This window comes from Alligator mississippiensis, chromosome 7 (genome assembly GCF_030867095.1).
Source record: "Alligator mississippiensis isolate rAllMis1 chromosome 7, rAllMis1, whole genome shotgun sequence".
Taxonomy (NCBI): domain Eukaryota; kingdom Metazoa; phylum Chordata; order Crocodylia; family Alligatoridae; genus Alligator; species Alligator mississippiensis.
In genome coordinates, this window is record NC_081830.1 from 1,142,748 (window position 1) to 1,160,661 (window position 17,914).

The 17,914-nt window shown below is 61.1% G+C and overlaps 2 protein-coding genes across 5 annotated transcripts; both read left to right on the forward strand.

Annotated features, from left to right (window-relative positions):
• The first annotated feature begins 756 nt into the window (after nt 1-756).
• On the forward strand, nt 757-8,437 carry LOC102565572 (carbonic anhydrase 4-like). The gene is made up of 9 exons (XM_006278876.4): nt 757-2,663; nt 3,329-3,395; nt 3,512-3,541; nt 3,943-4,107; nt 4,263-4,411; nt 6,718-6,807; nt 6,964-7,036; nt 7,159-7,322; nt 7,472-8,437. The coding sequence occupies exons 2-9, from the start codon at nt 3,332-3,334 to the stop codon at nt 7,670-7,672; spliced, it is 936 nt and encodes a 311-aa protein (XP_006278938.2). The 5' UTR covers nt 757-2,663; nt 3,329-3,331; the 3' UTR covers nt 7,673-8,437.
• Nucleotides 8,438-8,663: 226 nt separating this feature from the next.
• Nucleotides 8,664-17,735, forward strand: SLC5A2 (solute carrier family 5 member 2). Of its 4 annotated transcripts, XM_059731433.1 has the most exons (15): nt 8,664-8,780; nt 11,359-11,430; nt 11,677-11,781; nt 12,397-12,456; nt 12,703-12,807; nt 13,108-13,213; nt 13,399-13,479; nt 13,647-13,867; nt 14,466-14,601; nt 15,373-15,480; nt 15,759-15,909; nt 16,160-16,328; nt 16,555-16,776; nt 17,168-17,255; nt 17,431-17,735. In XM_059731433.1, the coding sequence occupies exons 1-15, from the start codon at nt 8,682-8,684 to the stop codon at nt 17,634-17,636; spliced, it is 1,929 nt and encodes a 642-aa protein (XP_059587416.1). In that variant the 5' UTR covers nt 8,664-8,681; the 3' UTR covers nt 17,637-17,735. The 4 variants fall into 4 exon arrangements, with proteins under 4 accessions (XP_059587416.1, XP_059587414.1, XP_059587417.1 ...); XM_059731431.1 differs by having other exon boundaries at nt 15,759-16,328; XM_059731434.1 differs by lacking the exon at nt 16,555-16,776.
• Nucleotides 17,736-17,914: the final 179 nt, after the last annotated feature.

Below are 17,914 nucleotides of genomic sequence, written 5' to 3' on the forward strand. Positions count from 1 at the left end.
GAGAGTGCGCATGCGCGAAAGCGCCAGCGGGGCCTGGCTCACTGGGGCTGGTTCCCATTGGTCCGGTGGATACATGCGCATGCGCACAGCAGCGATACGGCTCGTCGCATGCGCCGAGTCCTGACAGGAGTACATTTAGCGCACGCGCAATGATGCCGCTACGGTTTAGCGAATGAACTAGGGTTCCCAGGGAGCTACGGGGCTGCGCCGGGCGCATGCGTATTAGGAGGGGGCAGTGATCGCTCGCTGGCGCAGAACGGCAGGCGGGCTGCATTTCGGACGCATGCGTAGAAGAGAGAGGAACCTGGCAAATACGGCGCATGCGCAGGAAGGCTGCGCTGCCGGAGAAGCGGGAAAGGGAAGGGAGTCCCGCATGCGCATTGAGCCCTGGTGGAACTAGGGTTCCCAGGATGCTTTGCGCGGCCGGGGGGAGGGGCAGTCGAAGGGCATTATGGGATATCCTGGGTGCATAACCCATGATCCTTTGTGGTTAGGGCAAGTGAAAAGCATCATAGGAAATGAGGGCTGGAGGACTACAATGCCCCCGATGCTTTGCATGATGGCTATGGGAGTTTAGATGAGGGTCATTATGGGATATGCTGGGCCCAAGGCCTATGATCCTTGGCAGTTGGGTGGGGCCAGGTGAAAAGCATCATGGGAATTGTGTGGGGGTGAGGCCTATAGCTCCCATGATGCTTTGCGGGCAGTGTGGGGGGGGGTGTCATGGCAGGGGGAAGAGGCTGCTGGAGGGCTGGCAGGGCGATGGTGCAGGAGGGCCCTGGCTCCCATAATGCTGTGCGAGAGCCGGTCATCCCATGATGCCCTGCAGGCCATGGGCAAGCTGGGAGCTGGATCGCCATCCCCCCCAAGAACTCCCAGAATGCTTTGCAGCATGCAGGAAAGGGAGGAGGACACACCCATGATGCTTTTCATGGTTGCAGCTGGGGGGGAGTCCTTGGCCGCGCTGTGGGAAGAGGATCATGGGAGATGGTGTGCAGAGGTCCTTGGGTGTAGGGGTGGGATGGGGCAGGATCCCATACTGGGAGCCATCCTGGCTCAGTGCGGCAGAGCCAAGAGGGCGCAGGGCATTGTGGGAGATCCCAGTCCAGATGAGGGCAAGGGGGAGGCCCCTCCAGGGGCCACTGAGGCATCATGGGAGGGCAAAGCATTGTGTTTGATGCCCTCTCAACCCCTCCCCCTCAAGCCCCTGGGGGAGTGGAATGAAAACAATGCATTGTGGGAAAGGAGACAGAGCATGCTGGGAGGCGGAGCCTCCAAACCCTACCTTCCTTCTGCCACACCCAGAAGGCCACCGCAATGCATAATGGGAAGAGGGAGGACTGGTTTGGAAGCCCGGACACCTGGGTTCCCTGGGGTGGGGGGGCCTGGACACCTGAGTCCCATCACCACCTCCAGAGGTCGCCTTCTCCTTGCCCTGGGGCAGGGCCAACTGGGCCAGACTGGAGCCAGCATAGCCCTGGGTAGAGCCGGATAAACAGCCCCAGTGTTGGGCGTGTCAGCTCCCCGCCCGGGCGCCTGGGTTCTGGGGGAATTTGGTGCCCGGGCACCTGGGTTCTTTCCTTCCTGCCCGTGTGGCTGAAACCCCAAGCAACGTGGCCCCACCCTCGGGACACCGCCCGTGCCCCACCCCGTTGCATCAGAGCGGGGAAGAAAGCCCAGGCATCCGGGCTCTCCACCTCCTCCCAGAGGACCCAGGCGTGCGGGCTCCCAAACCCCCCCTCCCGGTGACAGACGATACCCGGATCCGCTTCCCCAGGGCTGAAACCGGAGCCTGGCGCTGACCCACTTCCAGGGGGCAGCCCCGGGCCAGGGACCCAGGCGTGCAGGCTCCCAAAGCCCGGAGAGCCCAGGCTTCCGAGCCCCCTGGGACCCCGGCTCCCACCCCCCAACCCCAGGGATCCAGGCATCAAGGCTCCCCAAGCCCCTGGGGGACCCGGGTGTGCGGGTGCATCCCTGAGGCCTCCGGGGCGTTCGGGTCTGTCATCATAACAGCGCCCTGCCCCGGCCCGGGCCGGATAAACCAGCTCCATCCCCGCCCGGACGCCCGTGCTCCTTCCCGGCTCTGGGAGGGGACCGCCAGCTTCTGGGGTTGGGGAGCCTGGGCACCTGGGGTCTCTGGCGTGGGGGGGCTGGGAGCAAGGGGCCCAGATGCCTGGGCTCTCTGGGGCATGGGGGTGTGGGAGTAGGGGGTTTGGGAGCCTGGATGCCTGGGTTCTCTGGGGTGGGGGGGTTGAGACCAGGGGTGTTAGGAGCCTGGGTGTCTGGGTTTTTGCTATCTCCCCTGCGCACCTTGCAACACTCACCCCCACTTCCCTTCCAGGAACTGGGTGCCCAGACTCCTGGGTTGTCTGGGCTGGGGTGGGGCGATGCAAGGCGAGAGCAGGGGTGTTAGGAGCCTGGACACCTGGGTTCTCTGCAGTGTGTGGGGTGGAGAGCAGGGAGCCCAGGCACCTGGGTTCGCTGGGCTGTGAGCAGGAGGTTTGGGAGCCCGGACGCCTGGGTTCTGAGCCTGAGGCAGAGGCTGGGCCCTGTCCCCCGCCCCCCCTTACTGTAATTCCACCCGCGCGGGCGCGACCTTGGCCCATATAAGGCGGCACCACCCGACGGCGCCCACAGGCTTCGGGATCTTCCTCTGTCTGCAGGTGAGTGGCCCCGATCCGGGTCTGATCCTGGGGTGGGGGAGGGGGGGGAAAGGGAATGGGGTATGGGGGGTGAGGGAGCTGAGACCTTCCAGGGCTTGTTCCACGTGCCTAGCTCCACCCCAGAGCTGGCTGCATCCAGGCTCCCAGCCGTGTAACTCCAGGGAACCCAGGCATCCAGGCTCCCAACCCCCTGCTCCTGCGCCCCCACCCAGGAACCCAGGCGTTCGGGCTCCCCATCCTCTTACCCCTTTGGGACCCTGAGAGCAGAGGGTTGCACGCTCGGATGCCTGCGTTCTCTAGGGTGCTGGGGGTGCAAGGGGTTGGGGAGCCTGGACTCCTGGGGAGTGGCAGCAAGGGTGTTAGGAGCCTAGATGCCTGGGTTCCCTGGAGGATGGGAGTGTGAGACCAGGGGTTTTCAGAGCCTGGTTGCTTGGGTTCCCTGGAGGGGGGGGTGGGAGCAGGGGGTTCGGGAGCCCAGGCACCCGGGTTCCTTGGGGTGAGGGGGTGGGAACAGGGGGTTTGGGAGCCTGGGCACTCAGGTTCCCTGGGGTGGGAACAGGGGGTTTGGGAGCCCAGGCACCCGGGTTCCCTGGGGTGGAGGAGTAGGAGCAGGGGCTTTGGGAACCCGGACACCTCAGTTCCCTTCCTCCTGCCTGCGCCCCCAGGCCATGGACACAGCACTGCGGCTCCTCGCTCTGCTCCTGCTAGGGGGGGCTGTTGCCCCCCACAAAGGTAATGCCCCCCCCACTCCTGGCCCAGCCCCTCCCACTGGGGCTGGGGGGCAGGGTTTATGCCCCCCAACCCCCCCTATTTCTCACCCCTTTCTCTTTTCTGCCCCTCCCCCACAGAGTCCTGGTGCTACGAGGACCCAGAGTGTGGTGAGACCCCCTCCCTCCCCCCCCCACTCCCCTGGGGAAACTGAGGCACAGGCCGGACCCAGGAGTCAGAGGACTTGGGCATCCGGCCTCCCAGTGGGCCACTCAAGGGGGGCGGGGGTTGTGTGTGTCTAACTCCGCCCCTTTTCTCCCCCTGGCCCTGCCCCCTCCTGCTTGGCCCTGCTGCTGGACCTGGACTCTGCCTCCCACCTGCTCCTTCCTGGCTCTGCCCCCTCCCCCCTCCGACTCCGCCCCTTGCCCACCTTGGCTCCGCCTCTGCCCCCTCCCTGCTTCCCTCTTCCCCTCTGGTTCTGCTTCCTCCCCACCTGGCCATGCCCCTTCTCCCCTCCCTGGCTCCACCTCCTGCCTGGTCCCCTCTCCCCCTCTGGCCCCGCCCCCCACAGGCCCAGCCACGTGGGTGAAGCTGGGCCACTGCAACGGGACGAGGCAGTCACCGGTAGAGCTGAGCACCCATGATGCGGTGCCTGACCCACGCCTGGGCCCTGTGGCGCTGAGTGGCTATGGTGATGCCCGCCGCCTGCGCAGCCTCCACAACACTGGCCACACTGGTAGGCCCTTCTCTCAGTGGTGGGGGTGGGAGGCCTGCCTGGATGCCCGGGTCCCCCTCCCTGGGGCGGGACGAGTCACCCCGGACGCCTGGGAATGGGTTGTCCCAGATGCCTGGGTCCCTCTCACAGCAGTCTCTTCCCCGCACCCCCCACAGTGGAAGTGCAGCTGGCGGAGGGGCTAATGCTGTCGGGCCCTGGGCTGCCAGGGCACTACCGGGCCCAATCCTTCCACCTCCACTGGGGCCAAGGCGAGGCCCGGCCCGGATCTGAGCATCTCCTGGATGGGCGCCGCTTCTCCATGGAGGTGAGCCCTGGATGCCTGGGTTCTCTGCAGGGGTTATGGGGTTGAGAGTAGAGGCTGCTGGGAGCCTGGACACCTGGGTTCTCCCACAGAGAGGTGGCTGGTAGGGGCCAAACTTCAAGGCAATTTGTGTGTGTTGTTTGTTTTTACTGACAACCAAACTTTTTTACTGATACTTTTTTTTCCTAATGACAAACGTGTTTTACTACCACACTTTTACTCGTAAGTGTCTCTTTTTTCTTTACTGACAACCAAACTTTTCTGCTAACAAGCATGGGGTTTTTTTCCTAATGACTAATGTGTTTTACTGACACTTTTATTCATATTCCTCTTTTCCAACCTGCTGGTGATTGAAGTGTTTCACTGACACGTTTTGTTTTGTTTTTTACCAAGGACCCTAGTGTTGTATTGCCAGGTGTTTTTTCTGCTGCGTCTTTTACTGAGACACACTTTTCCTGATGACCAAACTTTTTTTTTCTTGTCCTTTTTTGTATCAATACATATTTTTATTAACAACCAAGTGGGGGTTTTTTTACTGACACGTTGCGACCAAACTGTTTCACTGACACGTGTTTTTACTGACAAGCACAGTCATTTTAGTGAGGCAGGACTTTACTGACACGTTTTTACTAATGACTGAACCTTTTATTTTCTTCTTGCCATGTTTTTATTGATTATATGTTTTTATTGACAACCCAGTGGGGGGGGTTGTTTGTTTTTTTTACTGATGTATGTTCTTACCAGCCACCAGACTTTTTACTGATGCATTTTCAATTGAGATCTGTTTTCCTGGCAACCATAGTTTTTTACTGACAGGTGTTTTTACCAGTAGTTTGACACTTATATTGCCAGGTGGTTATAATGACACGTGTTTTTACTGAGAGACACTTTTACTGACCTATTTTTACCAATTTACCCTAGTGTTATATTGACAGGTGGTTGTACTGGCATGTGTTCTTACTGAGAGATGTTCTTGCTGACGTGTTTTGCCAACCACCCTAGTATTACATGGGTGGGTAGTTTTAATGACGTGTTTTTACTGACACACGTTTTTACCAACAGCCCTAATATTATATGGGCAGGTGGTTTTGACACGTTTTCACTGACACATTTTTTACTGACACGTGTTTTTACTAACAACCCTAGTGTTATGCTGCCAGGTGGTTTTATTAAAAAGTTTGTAATGAAAGATGTTTTTACCAACACCCAAACTTTTTTTATTGGGACGTGGTTTTACTGACATACTTTTCTTAATGATCAAACTTTTGGCCTGACGTTTGTTTTTTTTATATGCAAACTTTCTGATGACCAATATTTTTTTTTATTGACAAGTGTTTTTCAAACAATCCTGCTGTTTGTCAGGTGGCTTTATTGACGGGTGGCTTTATTGACACAGGTTTTTACTGAGAACCAAACTTTTTTATTGACGGGGTCTTGCTGACAATTGATTGTAATGATGAGCAGAATTTTTTTTTTTTACTGACATGTTTTCACCAATAACCTGACAGTTATTTTGACTGGGGGGTTTATTGACCTGTTTTTACTGACCACTTGATTTTACTGACAACCAAACTTTTTTACTGTGACATTTCTTCTATTGATCTGTGGATTTTACTGACAACCAAGCTCTTTTAGTGACTTATTACTATTGATCTGTGGTTTTTTTACTGATGACCAAGCTTCTTTAGTGCCTCATTTCTAATGATCTGTGTTTTTTTTACTGGCAACCCAGCTCATTTAGTGCCACTTCTCTACTGATCTGCTTTTAGGGATGATCAAACATTTTTATATCCAAGCTTCCTAGAGGTGTAGCCTTTAATTGATAACTAGATGGTTTTACTGAAACACATTTTCATGGACCACTCAGCATGTGTTTTTGTTGGCAACCAATTTTTTTATTGAGACACAGTGCTCATGATGCGTATTTTTACTGACTGCCAGGTGGCTGATGCAGCAGAGGCATATGGTGGTGTGGGGGGTGTTAAGGAGGCTACAGAGGTCCCCAGGGACTGCAAAGCTCCAGGCTGGGTTCCACATTCCGGCTCCATCGTCTGTTGATGCTTGTGTCTAACAAGGGATTGTCAATCAAGCACCAGTTGCTTGTGTTTTTTCCTGACACACATTCTTTTTTTTTTTTTTTTTTAGCAGACGAATGTTTATAGCTCTCTTTTTACAGACTATCCCTAAATATCCAAACAGCTGATACTCCTGGGCAGGGACTGAGGCTGGGGGAAAGTGGAGGCAGAGGGGAGGGGGCAGAGGTCAGTGCCTGGCCCACCCCCTCACACCATTCCCTCCACCCCCTCCAGCTCCATGTGGTTCATACCAAGGAGAACCTGACGCTGCACGAGGCCATGGATGACCCCGAAGGGGTGGCGGTACTGGCCTTCTTCGTCCAGGTGCGTCCGCATGCCTGGGTTCTCCGGGGGCTTGGGTGGACCTGGGAGCCTGGGCACCTGGGTTCTCAGGGAGGGGGAACGGGGGCTACGGGTTTGGATCAGCGGGCCTGGGAGCCTGGATACCTGGGCCCCCTGCCTCAGTTTCCCCACCTCTAGGCATCATCGCACGCACGCCCCACCCGGCACTGGGAAGCTTTTGTCAACCAACTGAAGCATGTGGAGAAGAAAGGTAGAGCTGCATGGGGAGCCCAGACGCCTGGGGGTGGGAACAGGGGGGTCCAAGAGCCTGGACACCTGGGTTCTCTGGGTGGGGGTTGGGGCATCCTGACTCCTGGGTTCCCTGTGTGGTAGGAGAGCGGGAGGAGCTGGACGGGATGTTCTCGCTGGGGGGACTCATGGAAGCAGTGAACCTGGGCCGCTACTTCCGCTACCATGGGTCGCTAACGACCCCCAACTGCAATGAGGTCGTCATCTGGACCGTCTTCGCGGAACCCATCATGGTGCCCCCCGGTGTGGTAAGTGCCCCAGATGCCTGGGTTCTCCAGAGGGGAGGGGGGCCGGGATGCTCGGTTCTCTGGGATTGGGAGCAAGGGGTTCGGTGGCAGACTAAGAGCCTGGATGCCTGGGTCCTTGCCCCCTGACCCCGCCCCCTCCCACCCTCCAGGTGACAGCCTTCCCATCCACCCTCCACGCTACGGACTCAAAGCACGGCCCGCGGCTCCAGAACAACTTCCGGCCCGTGCAGAGCTTGGGCGGGCGCCAGGTCAAGGTCTCGAGTGCCCTGCACTCTCATGCCAGCCCTGCCCCCACCTGGCTGGCCCCTCCCCTCCTCCTCCTCCCCTTGCTCCTGGGCTCCTGGCCCTAGGGCCTACCCAGATGCCTGGGTTCTGCTCTCCTCACCCCCCATCTCTTCACCCCTCCCAGACACCTGGGCTCCTTCTCGGACACCTGGGCTCTGTCCCAAACACCTGAGTTGCACTTTGCCTGCCTCAGTTTCCCCTGATGACCAGCAGGTGGGGGGGGGGGGCGATGACCCTACTCCTGGCCCCTTTGCCTTTGCCCCACATTCAACACAGGATGGGCTGTAAAGGGTTAATCTATTCCCCCACACTCCCATAATGCTTTGCATTGAGGGCTTGCGAGGCGGGGTGTCCGTCCAGCAGCCCACCTCAGCCTGGGGGGCGGGAGGAGGGTTCGTGCCAGGTCCTGTCACGGAGACTACATTTAATAATTAATTATGCATTTGCATAAGGAAACGTGAGAGGGGAAGGGGGGGTAGGCGTGTGCGTGTGTGCGTGGCCCGGACGCCTGGGTCCTCTGGGTGCAGGGGGCCCGGTGCCTGGGCTGTGTGTGTGTGTGTGTGTCCGTGCCTGTGCGCTCTGCCCCCAGGCCCCGCACTGGCTCCCCCTTGCCACCCCATACTGTGTGTCCTGGGCCCCATTCAGCCCCAATTGTGGTGATTCCTTGGGGGTGGGGAGGAGGCAGGGGTCCTCAGACCCCCCCCCCCACCTCCTCCACCATGTTATTTAAATTGGTCCTGACCTCCTGCCTGTACATGTGGCCTCTTTTAATATATGCGTGGCGGAATGTGAATATATTTGCATACATTAAAAAAACTGAGTGTAAACGATGCGGCTGGGGCTCATTTATCAGTCCCTGAATCAATTAAGTAACACTTGGTCCCAGGCCCCAGACTCCTGCGTTCTCTGTGGGCAGCTGGCAGCCCGGACGCCTGGGTCCCGTGCCATGCTCTCCCTTTGCCCCTCGGGTTAATAGCCAATCAGGGCTCTGGCCCATGACCAGTTGTTCATTAACCCACTCCCAAGCGGGTCCCTGGAGCTTGGTCCCAGCCCACGGGCGAGAGAGAAGGCAGCATGGAGCCGGGCACCGTGGCCCCCAGCCCTGTCCTAAGCCCCTACGACATGGGCGTCATCGCCGCCTACTTCCTGCTCGTCGTCGGCGTGGGGCTCTGGGTAGGCTGTGCACCCCTCCCCTGCCCCCACCCTGTACCCCCTATCCCAGCCAACACCCCAACCTACACCTCCAAGCCAAGGCCAACACCCATAGCCAAGACCCCCACCCCATCTGAACAACACCCCCCAGCATCCCAACCAAACACCCCATCCCCATCCAACCAGCACCCCCAACACCCCACCCTCATCCAACCATCTCCCCAAGCCAATACCAACACCCGCAACCAAGACCCTCCACCCTCAACCCAACACCCCATCCCTACTCCATTGACACCCCAACCTGAACCCTATCCCCAGCCAACCAACACCCTAAGTCAATGTCAATACCCATACCCAAGACCTCCCACCCAATCTAACACCCCCATTCAACCAAGACCCCCAGCCCATCTAGCCAACATCTCCAACACCCATACCCAAGACCCACCCAACCAATCTAACACCCCCAACAGCACCCCAAGCCAATGCCAACACCCACACTCAACCAAGACCCCCACCCTCAACCCAGCACCTCCAGCCCACCCCAGCCAAAACCCCTAACCAACACCCCCTCCCTTATGCAACCAGCCTCCCAACTCTCAACCCAACACCCCAAAACATCCCCAACTTCATGCCAATGACACCCAGCACTGTCACTCCAACCTAACCAACGCCCCCACTGCCACAACCAACACCCCACCCAAACCCCAACACCTCCATCCCTACCATCCAGCACCCCTGACTTTGACCCAACACCCTCTTCTCTACTCCACCAACACCCCAACCCAATTCACACTCCAGCTCAACCCAACCAACACCTCAACCCAACACAAACACCCCCCACCATCTACCTAGTACTCCATCCCAACACCCTCAGCTCTACCCAACCAACTCCGCCACCTTCAACCCAACACCCCTACCCTCGACCCAAATAGCACCCTGCCCACCACCCACTGGTTTAGCACCTCCAACCCAACACCTGAACTGACCCCCCCCACAACCACCCCTCAAACCAACAGAACCCCAACAAATGCCCCTACACGGTCCTCGGCTCTCGCTCCACCCCTACCTCAACCAACAACCCAACTCCAACCCACCTCTACCCTTATCCCAACCAAGACCCCAACCCCTGCCCCCTGCCCCGAGGAAGGGGTAGGTGAGATGAGAGATCTGTCAATATATCCATCCATTTCCCCACACAACCTTTACCTACGCACCGTCCTATCCATCTTCACAGGCCCCCTCTTTTCCATCTGTCTATTCCTCAGGCCTCACACATGACTTCCATCCATCCATCCCCATCCATATGTCCATCCATCCATCCATCCATCCATTTTTCAGTCCTAATCCACCCCATCTGCCCCCTGTCCTCCCCCTACCCCCAGAAATCAGGGCTTCCCACCCCGATCCTAGAGAGCTCCTTTCTCTCCCACCCTAAATCCCAGGATGCTCAGACCCAGCACCCTGCCTCCCCCCTCAGCCTCTGGCACTGTTGATGAACCTAGAACCCATGTAAGTAGTGCCCTCGATACACCTAGAACCCAGGTTGATGTCATTAACGCAGCCTCCAGGGTCATAAATGATGTCACCAGTATCCCTCAGGCTACATCCGCAGTGGCCTTGATGGACCTAGAACTCATGGGAGTAGTGCCCTTGATACACCTAAAACCCAGGTCGATGATGTCATTAACACAGCCTCCAGGGACATAAATGATGTAACCAATGTGCCCGGGACCATATCCATGGTGGCGTTGATGGATCTTGAAGCCACCTCAAGGGTGGCCTTGATGTACCTAGACCTCAGTGTTCCCCATCCTTGTCCCCACATTCTGCCCCACCCCACTTCTCGTGATTCCTGTCCCTCCCTCCTCTTTGATCATGGGTCCAGTCAGGGCAGGGGCTTAATCATTACCCAGAAGGCCACAGTCCAACAGGGCTTGTAATTGGTGTGTAAGACACGGCTCATTAGGGCCTCGGTCACAGGGAGTTAAAATGCGAGGGAGGCAGATACTGGGAACCCAGGTGTCTGGGCTCCCAGCACCACCCCCACCACTCCCACCCCCTTCTCAGAGAACCAAGGAGTCCTGGATCCAGATCTAACTTCCCAGTATAATCCAGTCACCCACTATTCTAGCCTCATGTCCTCCCAGTATCACCTAGTCTCTCACTAGTCCTAGCCTCACATCCTCCCAGTATCTGGGACCCAGTGTCTCACCAGTTCAAACTGCACTTTCTCCTAGCATAGCCCAGTCTCTCCACAGTTCCACCCTCAAGTTCTCCCAATATAACCCAGTCTGTCCCCAGTTCCAACCACACATCCACCCCGTATAGCCGAGTCTCACCAGCTCCACTCTCACAACCTCCCAGTATAATCCAGTCTCTCCCCAGGTCCAATGTCTCCCAGTATATCCCAGCCTCACCAGTTCCACCCTCACATCCTCCCAGTATAGCCCAGTCCCAGTCTTATATCCTCCCAGTATCACCCGCTCACCCACTGGCTCCAAAGCAACCCCATAGTGGTGGGTTGCGGCCCGTGGGTGGGCATGGGGGCAGGTGCTGGGGGTCCTGGGGCTCACGGAGACCGCCCCCACCCCCACCCCAGTCAATGTGCCGCACCAGCCGGGGCAGCGTCGGCGGGTACTTCCTAGCGGGCAGGAACATGTCCTGGGCGCCGGTGAGTGTGGGTGCCGGGGTGCAAGGGATGGAGGGGGTGGAAGCAGCAGGGGGGTAGGATGGATGGAGGGATGGGTACAGCAGCCATGGGGGGTGGACGGACGGACGCATGCCTGGCCAAGGCCCCGTGGCTGCAGGAGGAGGGGCCAGCCAGGCCTGGGGAGCTGCATCAGGGTGGCGCAGGGGGCAGGGCCAGGCTGGGGGGGGCCACCTCGGTACTCCCCAGTGACCCCCGACCTCCCCGCAGGTGGGCGCGTCACTCTTTGCCAGCAACATTGGCTCCGGGCACTTCGTGGGGCTGGCAGGCACGGCGGCTGCCAACGGGCTGGCCGTAGCCGGCTTCGAGTGGAACGTAAGCCGCCGACCCCCGACCCTTAAGGCCCCCGTGTCCTCGGATCTGAGACCTGCCCTAAATCCCACCCTGGCCCTGCCTTGACCTCTAACCCTTCACCCCCTGAGCCTGGCGTGACCCCGATCCCTTCCTCATCCCCCACCCATTGGTTCCCCCCCATTGTCAGCCCTGACCCTGCTGGGACCTCTGACCCCAGCCTAACCCCTCACCCCCTACTAGGACCCCTGACCTTTACCCCCGTTTTGACCTCTGACCTCTCCCCCCCCCCGACTCATAACTCTGGGGTGTTTTCACCCTCCTTTCTTCTCATGCCTGGGTTCCCCCCCCTGCAACCCTGCCTTGACCTCCGACCCCTCACCCCGCCCCCGAGTAGCCTCGCTCCTCAGCCTCACATTGACCCCTGGTTCTATGCATCCTGACCCCTCACCCCAGACCCTGCCTAGACACCTGACCCCCCACCCCTAGCCCCAGGCATCCCTCACGCCTGCCCTGACCCCAAGTGCACCTCCTTTGACCCCGGTCACCCCTTCACCCTGCATCCAGAGCCCCTCCCCTCACCCCAGGTCCCCGCACCCTATTCCTGCCTTGACCCCTGACCCCAGCCTCACCCCCCAGGCTCTCTTCGTGGTTCTCCTCCTGGGCTGGGTCTTCGTGCCCGTCTACCTCAGTGCAGGGGTGAGCATGGCCAGGCCCAGATGCCTGGCTTCTCTGCGGGGTGGGAGCAGGGGGTTTGGGAACCTGGGCTTTCTGGGGTGGGGGGGGTGGGCAGGTGGGAGCAGGGGGTTTGGGAGCCCGGACACCTGGGTTCTCTGGGGTGGGGGGTGGGAGTAGTGGGGTTGGGAACCCAGATACCTGGGTTCCCGGGGGGGGGCAAAGGGGGACCTGGGCACCCAGACACCTGGGTCCCTCCCCCCCCGCCAGGTGATCACCATGCCCGAGTACCTGAAGAAGCGCTTCGGGGGGCAGCGCATCAGCCTCTACCTCTCCGTCCTCTCCCTCTTCCTCTACATCTTCACCAAGATCTCGGTAGGCCCTGCCTGGGGTTGCTGGGGCAAGTGTGGGGGTGTCACCGGGGCAACCTGGGGGGCAGGAATCAGTCCATCTGCCCCTGGAGCCGGTACTGTCCCGCCCCCAGTTCTCCAGGGGGCTCAGCCCTGTAGATCCCTATTGGGGACTGTCTGGTGCTTCTTCCACACAGCTCTATGGTCCTCCTGCTTTGTAGCCCCTATGGCCATGGGGAGGCTGACGGAAGGGGGAGAAATGGGGGGCCGGGATGAACCCCCCCACCCCCTGACCCTAGTCCCCACTCCCCGGTGCTCCCTCTAGGTCGACATGTTCTCGGGTGCCATCTTCATTCAGCAGGCCCTGGGCTGGGACATCTACCTGTCTGTCATCGCCCTCCTCATCATCACCACCATCTACACCATTACAGGTGCCGCACTGAGGCTGGGGGTGGGCCTTAGGGACTCTGGGAGCTAAGGGAGGCAGGTCAAGGGGGCTAGGGGAGGGGGTTTAGGATCCTTTGAGCTGGGTGGGAGGTTGGGGGGGGCACTGGGGGCCAGTAGGGAGCATGGCCACTGTTGACCCCACCCCCCACTTCTGTGGCCCCTCCCCCAGGGGGGCTGGCGGCCCTGATGTACACGGACGTGGTGCAGACCTTGGTCATCGTCACCGGTGCCTTCGTCCTCATGGGCTTCGGTGAGGAGAGGGGGCAGATCCATAGGGGCTGGGGGGGCAAGTAAGAGGGTTTCTGCACCAGCAGGGCTGCTGGGGGCAGATATGGGGGGTCTTCTGGTGGGCCTCACTAGCCAAGGTGGGGGGGAGCAAATGAGCCTGCCTTTTTATTTTGCCCCTGTGCCCCACAGCCTTCTGGGAGGTGGGGGGCTACACAGGGTTGGTGGCCGGCTACATGGAGGCCGTGGCCCGGCACCCTGACCCGGCCACCCACAACATGTCGGCCGCCTGCTACCGCCCGCGGCCAGACGCCTTCCACCTGCTGCGCGACCCTGTGAGTGGGGACCTGCCCTGGCCCGGGCTCCTGGTGGGGCTCACCATCAACGCGGGCTGGTACTGGTGCACCGACCAGGTAGGGTGTTCCACCGTGCCACGGCCCACCCCACAACAGGTCGCATCAGGGCATGGATGACCCCGGGGCGGGGTGGATAGGCGTTGCCCCCATTCACAGGGTCCCAGTGCAGACGTATTAGTCCTAATGGGGTCTTTAGGCAGCATTACACTCAGCCGTTCCACCCCAGAGCAGGTTGCATCAGGGCACCAATGACCCCAGAGGGTGGGGGATGGGGGTTGCCCCCATCCGGGGGGTCCCAATACAGATGTATCACCCCTAACAGGGTCTTTAGCCAGCGTTACACTCGCCTGATGTACCCCAGAGCTGATCACTTCATGGCACCAATGACCCCAGGGGGTGAAGGATGGGGTTTGCCCCCATTCAGGCAGTCCCAGGGGGGGCTTTAGGCACCATTACACTCAGTTGTTCCACCCCAGAGCATGTTGCATCATGGCATCGATGAAGCCAGGGGCTGGGAGATAGGGGTTAGTCCCATTCAGGGGCTCCGGGGGGGGTTAAGGACAGGCCGTTCCACCCCAGAGCTGGTCGCAGGGTGCAGGCCGGGTGCCCCCAGACACCAGCTGGGGGGCAGTCCTGGACACCTGGGTGCCCACAGGTGATCGTGCAGCGGTGCCTGGCCGGGCGGTCGCTGGTGCACGTCAAGGGTGGCTGCATCCTCTGCGGGTACCTCAAGATCCTGCCCATGTTCCTCATGGTGCTGCCCGGCATGATCAGCCGTGTGCTCTACCCAGGTAGCCACGCCTCCTGGGCCTGGCCCCGCCCCCCTCTGCCCACCCAGGGACGCCTGCCCAAGCCTCGGCTCTGCCTGGTGCCCCTTCCTGGCTCACCCACTCTCACTAGCCACGCCCCTTTGCTAAAACCCCTCCCATTCATCAAAGCCACGCCCACTCCATGGGCCCCTCCTTATGGCTATGCCTCTCTCCTAGCTCCTCCCACTCCAGGTAGCCATCCTTCCGCTCCTCCTAGCCACACCCACTCCTAGCTCTGCCCACCCTAAAAAGAAACCACGCCCACTGCTAGCTCCACCCGCACACCCCAGTCTACTGGTCTCCTAGCTCTTCCCAGCCTCCATAGCCACACCCAGTCCTGGCTCCTCCCCTTTCCCATAGCGGTGCCCGCAACTGGTTCCTCCCACTCCCCACAGCCCCACCTACTCCCCATAGCCACACCCCTACTGGCTTCATCCCTCCTCCAGCAACCACCCACTCATAGTCACACCCACTCCTAACTCCACCCCTATCTTGCAGCCACGCCCGCCCCTAGACTCCCCTCCCCATAGCCACGCCCACTCCCAGCTCCACTGCCTCCTTGTAGTGGCACCCACCCCTAGCTCCTCCCACTCTCCATAGCCATGCAGTCCTGACCGAGCCCCTCCTCCAAAGCCACACCCCCTCTGGCCCCACCCACACCCCCATATGCCCTCCCAAGCTCCTCCCCACATTCCCCACCCCTCCCCTCCCGAGGCCCCCACCCCCTAAGCAGTCCCTGCCCCCTCCCCACAGACGAGGTGGCCTGTGCGGTGCCCGAGGCCTGCATGGCCGCGTGCGGGAACCCGATTGGCTGCTCCAACATCGCCTACCCCAAGCTGGTCGTCAGTCTCCTGCCCGCCGGTAGGGGGCAGCGCTGGGGGGGGCGGGCTGTTAGCGAAGGGGCGGGATTTGTGGTGGGCTTACCAGGGGTGGGAGGTGGCTTAAAGAGGCAGGGTCCGAAGAGGTGGGTGGGGTCTGGTCTGGGGCGGGGCTTGTGGTGGGCATGGTTATCTCCTTCCCTCCTGAGGGCGGGGCCTGGGTTCTCCCATTACCCCCTGCCCCACCCCAGGTATGGGAGTGGCCGATTCTGTGGGGTGGGCAGGGCCCAGGGCTGCCCCTTAACCCCTTACCTGCCGCAGGCCTGCGGGGGCTGATGCTGGCGGCGATGCTGGCGGCGCTGATGAGCTCGCTGGCCTCCATCTTCAACAGCAGCAGCACCCTCTTCACCATGGACGTGTACCGGCGCCTGCGGCCCTGCGCCGGCCCCCGCGAGCTGCTCCTCGTCGGCCGGTGCGGCCCGCGGGCCGGGGCTGACATCTGGGACACAGTGCCAAGGGACCCAGATGGGCAGGCGGTGGTGGGATGGGGAAGCCCGGTGTCTGGGCGGGCTGGGATCTGGGACCCGGGTGTCCAGGGCACGGTACCGAGGGCCCCGGGCAGTGGTGGGATGGGGAAGCCCGGTGTCGGGGGCGGGCTGGGGCCGGGAACCCAGGTGTGCGGGAGCCCTGGCAGCCACGGGACCCAGGCGTCCGGCCCGCAGGGCATGGGTGCTGGTGATGGTGGCGGTGAGCGTGGCGTGGCTGCCCGTGGTGCAGGCGGCGCGGGGCGGGCAGCTCTTCGACTACATCCAGGCCGTGGGCAGCTTCCTGGCCCCCCCCGTGGCCGCCATCTTTACCCTCGCTGTTTTCGTGCCCCGTGTCACCGAGGCCGTGAGTGCGGGACCCAGGCCTCCGGGGAGGGGGGAGGGGACTCAGGTGTCTGGGAGGGGCAGGGAGGGAGATCCAGGTGTCTGGGGGGCATTCGGGTGGGGGGGACCCAGGCATCTGGGGGCGGGGGTGTCTCTGGGGCTGGCTGTCCCCCCGGCCTGGGTGCATGCATGGGAGGGCCTCCCTGGGGAACCCAGGCATCCGGCTGACCCCCTCCCCCTCCCCACAGGGTGCCTTCTGGGGGCTGCTGGGGGGGCTGGCGCTGGGGCTGGCACGGCTGGTGGCAGAGCTGGCACTGGGGGGCGCAGGGGGCTGTGGGGGGGCCCCGGGGCGCTGCCCCCCCGCGCTCTGCGGCCTGCACTACCTCTACTTCGCCATCCTCCTCTTCCTTGCCACTGCCGGTCTCGCCCTGGGCCTCTCGCTGTGCGGCCCCGCAACACCCCGCCACCAGGTGAGGGGACCCGGGGGTCTGGGAAGAGGGAATGGGGAACCCAGGCAACTGGTGGTGGGAGGCCAGGTGGCTGGGAGGGGTGTAATGGGGGACCCAGGAGTCCAGGGATGGAAAAAGGGATGGCATCCAGGGGGAACTGGGGGGACCAAGGAGTCTGGGAGGAGAGAATGGGGGACCCAGGCATCCGGTGGTGGGAGCCCAGGTTGCCAGGAGGCAGGAATATGGGACCCAGGAGTCTGGGAGGGGGCAATGGGGGACCCAGAGGTCCGGGAGGGGGGAAACAAGGGACACAGGAGTCTCAGGCTGGGGGCAATGGGGGACCCAAAGGTCTGGGAGGGAGGAACAGGGGACCCAGGAGTCCGGAACTGGAAGAGCTCCGGGCCCCCCACAGCTGCAGGGCCTGGTGTTCGGGCTCCGGGACCGGCGCCACAACCCCGAGGCCGAGGAGGGGCCGGAGCCCCCTGCCCCCGCCCTACACGGTATGGCGGACCCAGGCGTCTGGGTGGAGAAAAGGGCATGGGTTATACCAGTGATACTGGGTTGTACTGGGCATACTGGTGCCTGGCTGTGGCTGGCATGGGGGTGGGACAGGGAGTGAGTCGCGCAGGACTGGGGGCCTGGGTCGCACTGGGGAATACTGGTCTCTTGGTGCAGGCCCTGTGCCCGCTCCCTCCGGCTCCCCCGGCTGCTGGGCCCGCCTGTGTGGAGAGGGGGGCACCAGGGACCCCCCCACCTTGGCTTCTCCTCCCTTGGACAAGCCCCACCCCCTGGAGGACACCCCCAGGCAGCGCCGCCTAGTGGACACCCATGCACTGGTGATGATGGGGGTCGCCTGCTTCCTCTGGGGGTACTTCGCCTGACCCCCCTCAGGCCCCAGATGTCTGGGTACCCCCGCCAACCCCCAGATGCCTGGGATTGCCCCACACCCTCCTGAGATTAAATAAACCAACTGGGAGCCACTGGTCTGGGCTGGTGTGTGTGGGAAGCGGGGTAAGGGAGAGGAGTTGGGGGCAGGAGGAACCCAGGCGTCCAGGGAGGTGGGAGGGGGCCCAGGGAGTGGGGAGCCCAGGAGTCCAGGTGGGGTTGGGCATGGTTATACTGGTGCCTGGGTGGGACAGCACTGGTTATACTGGTGCTT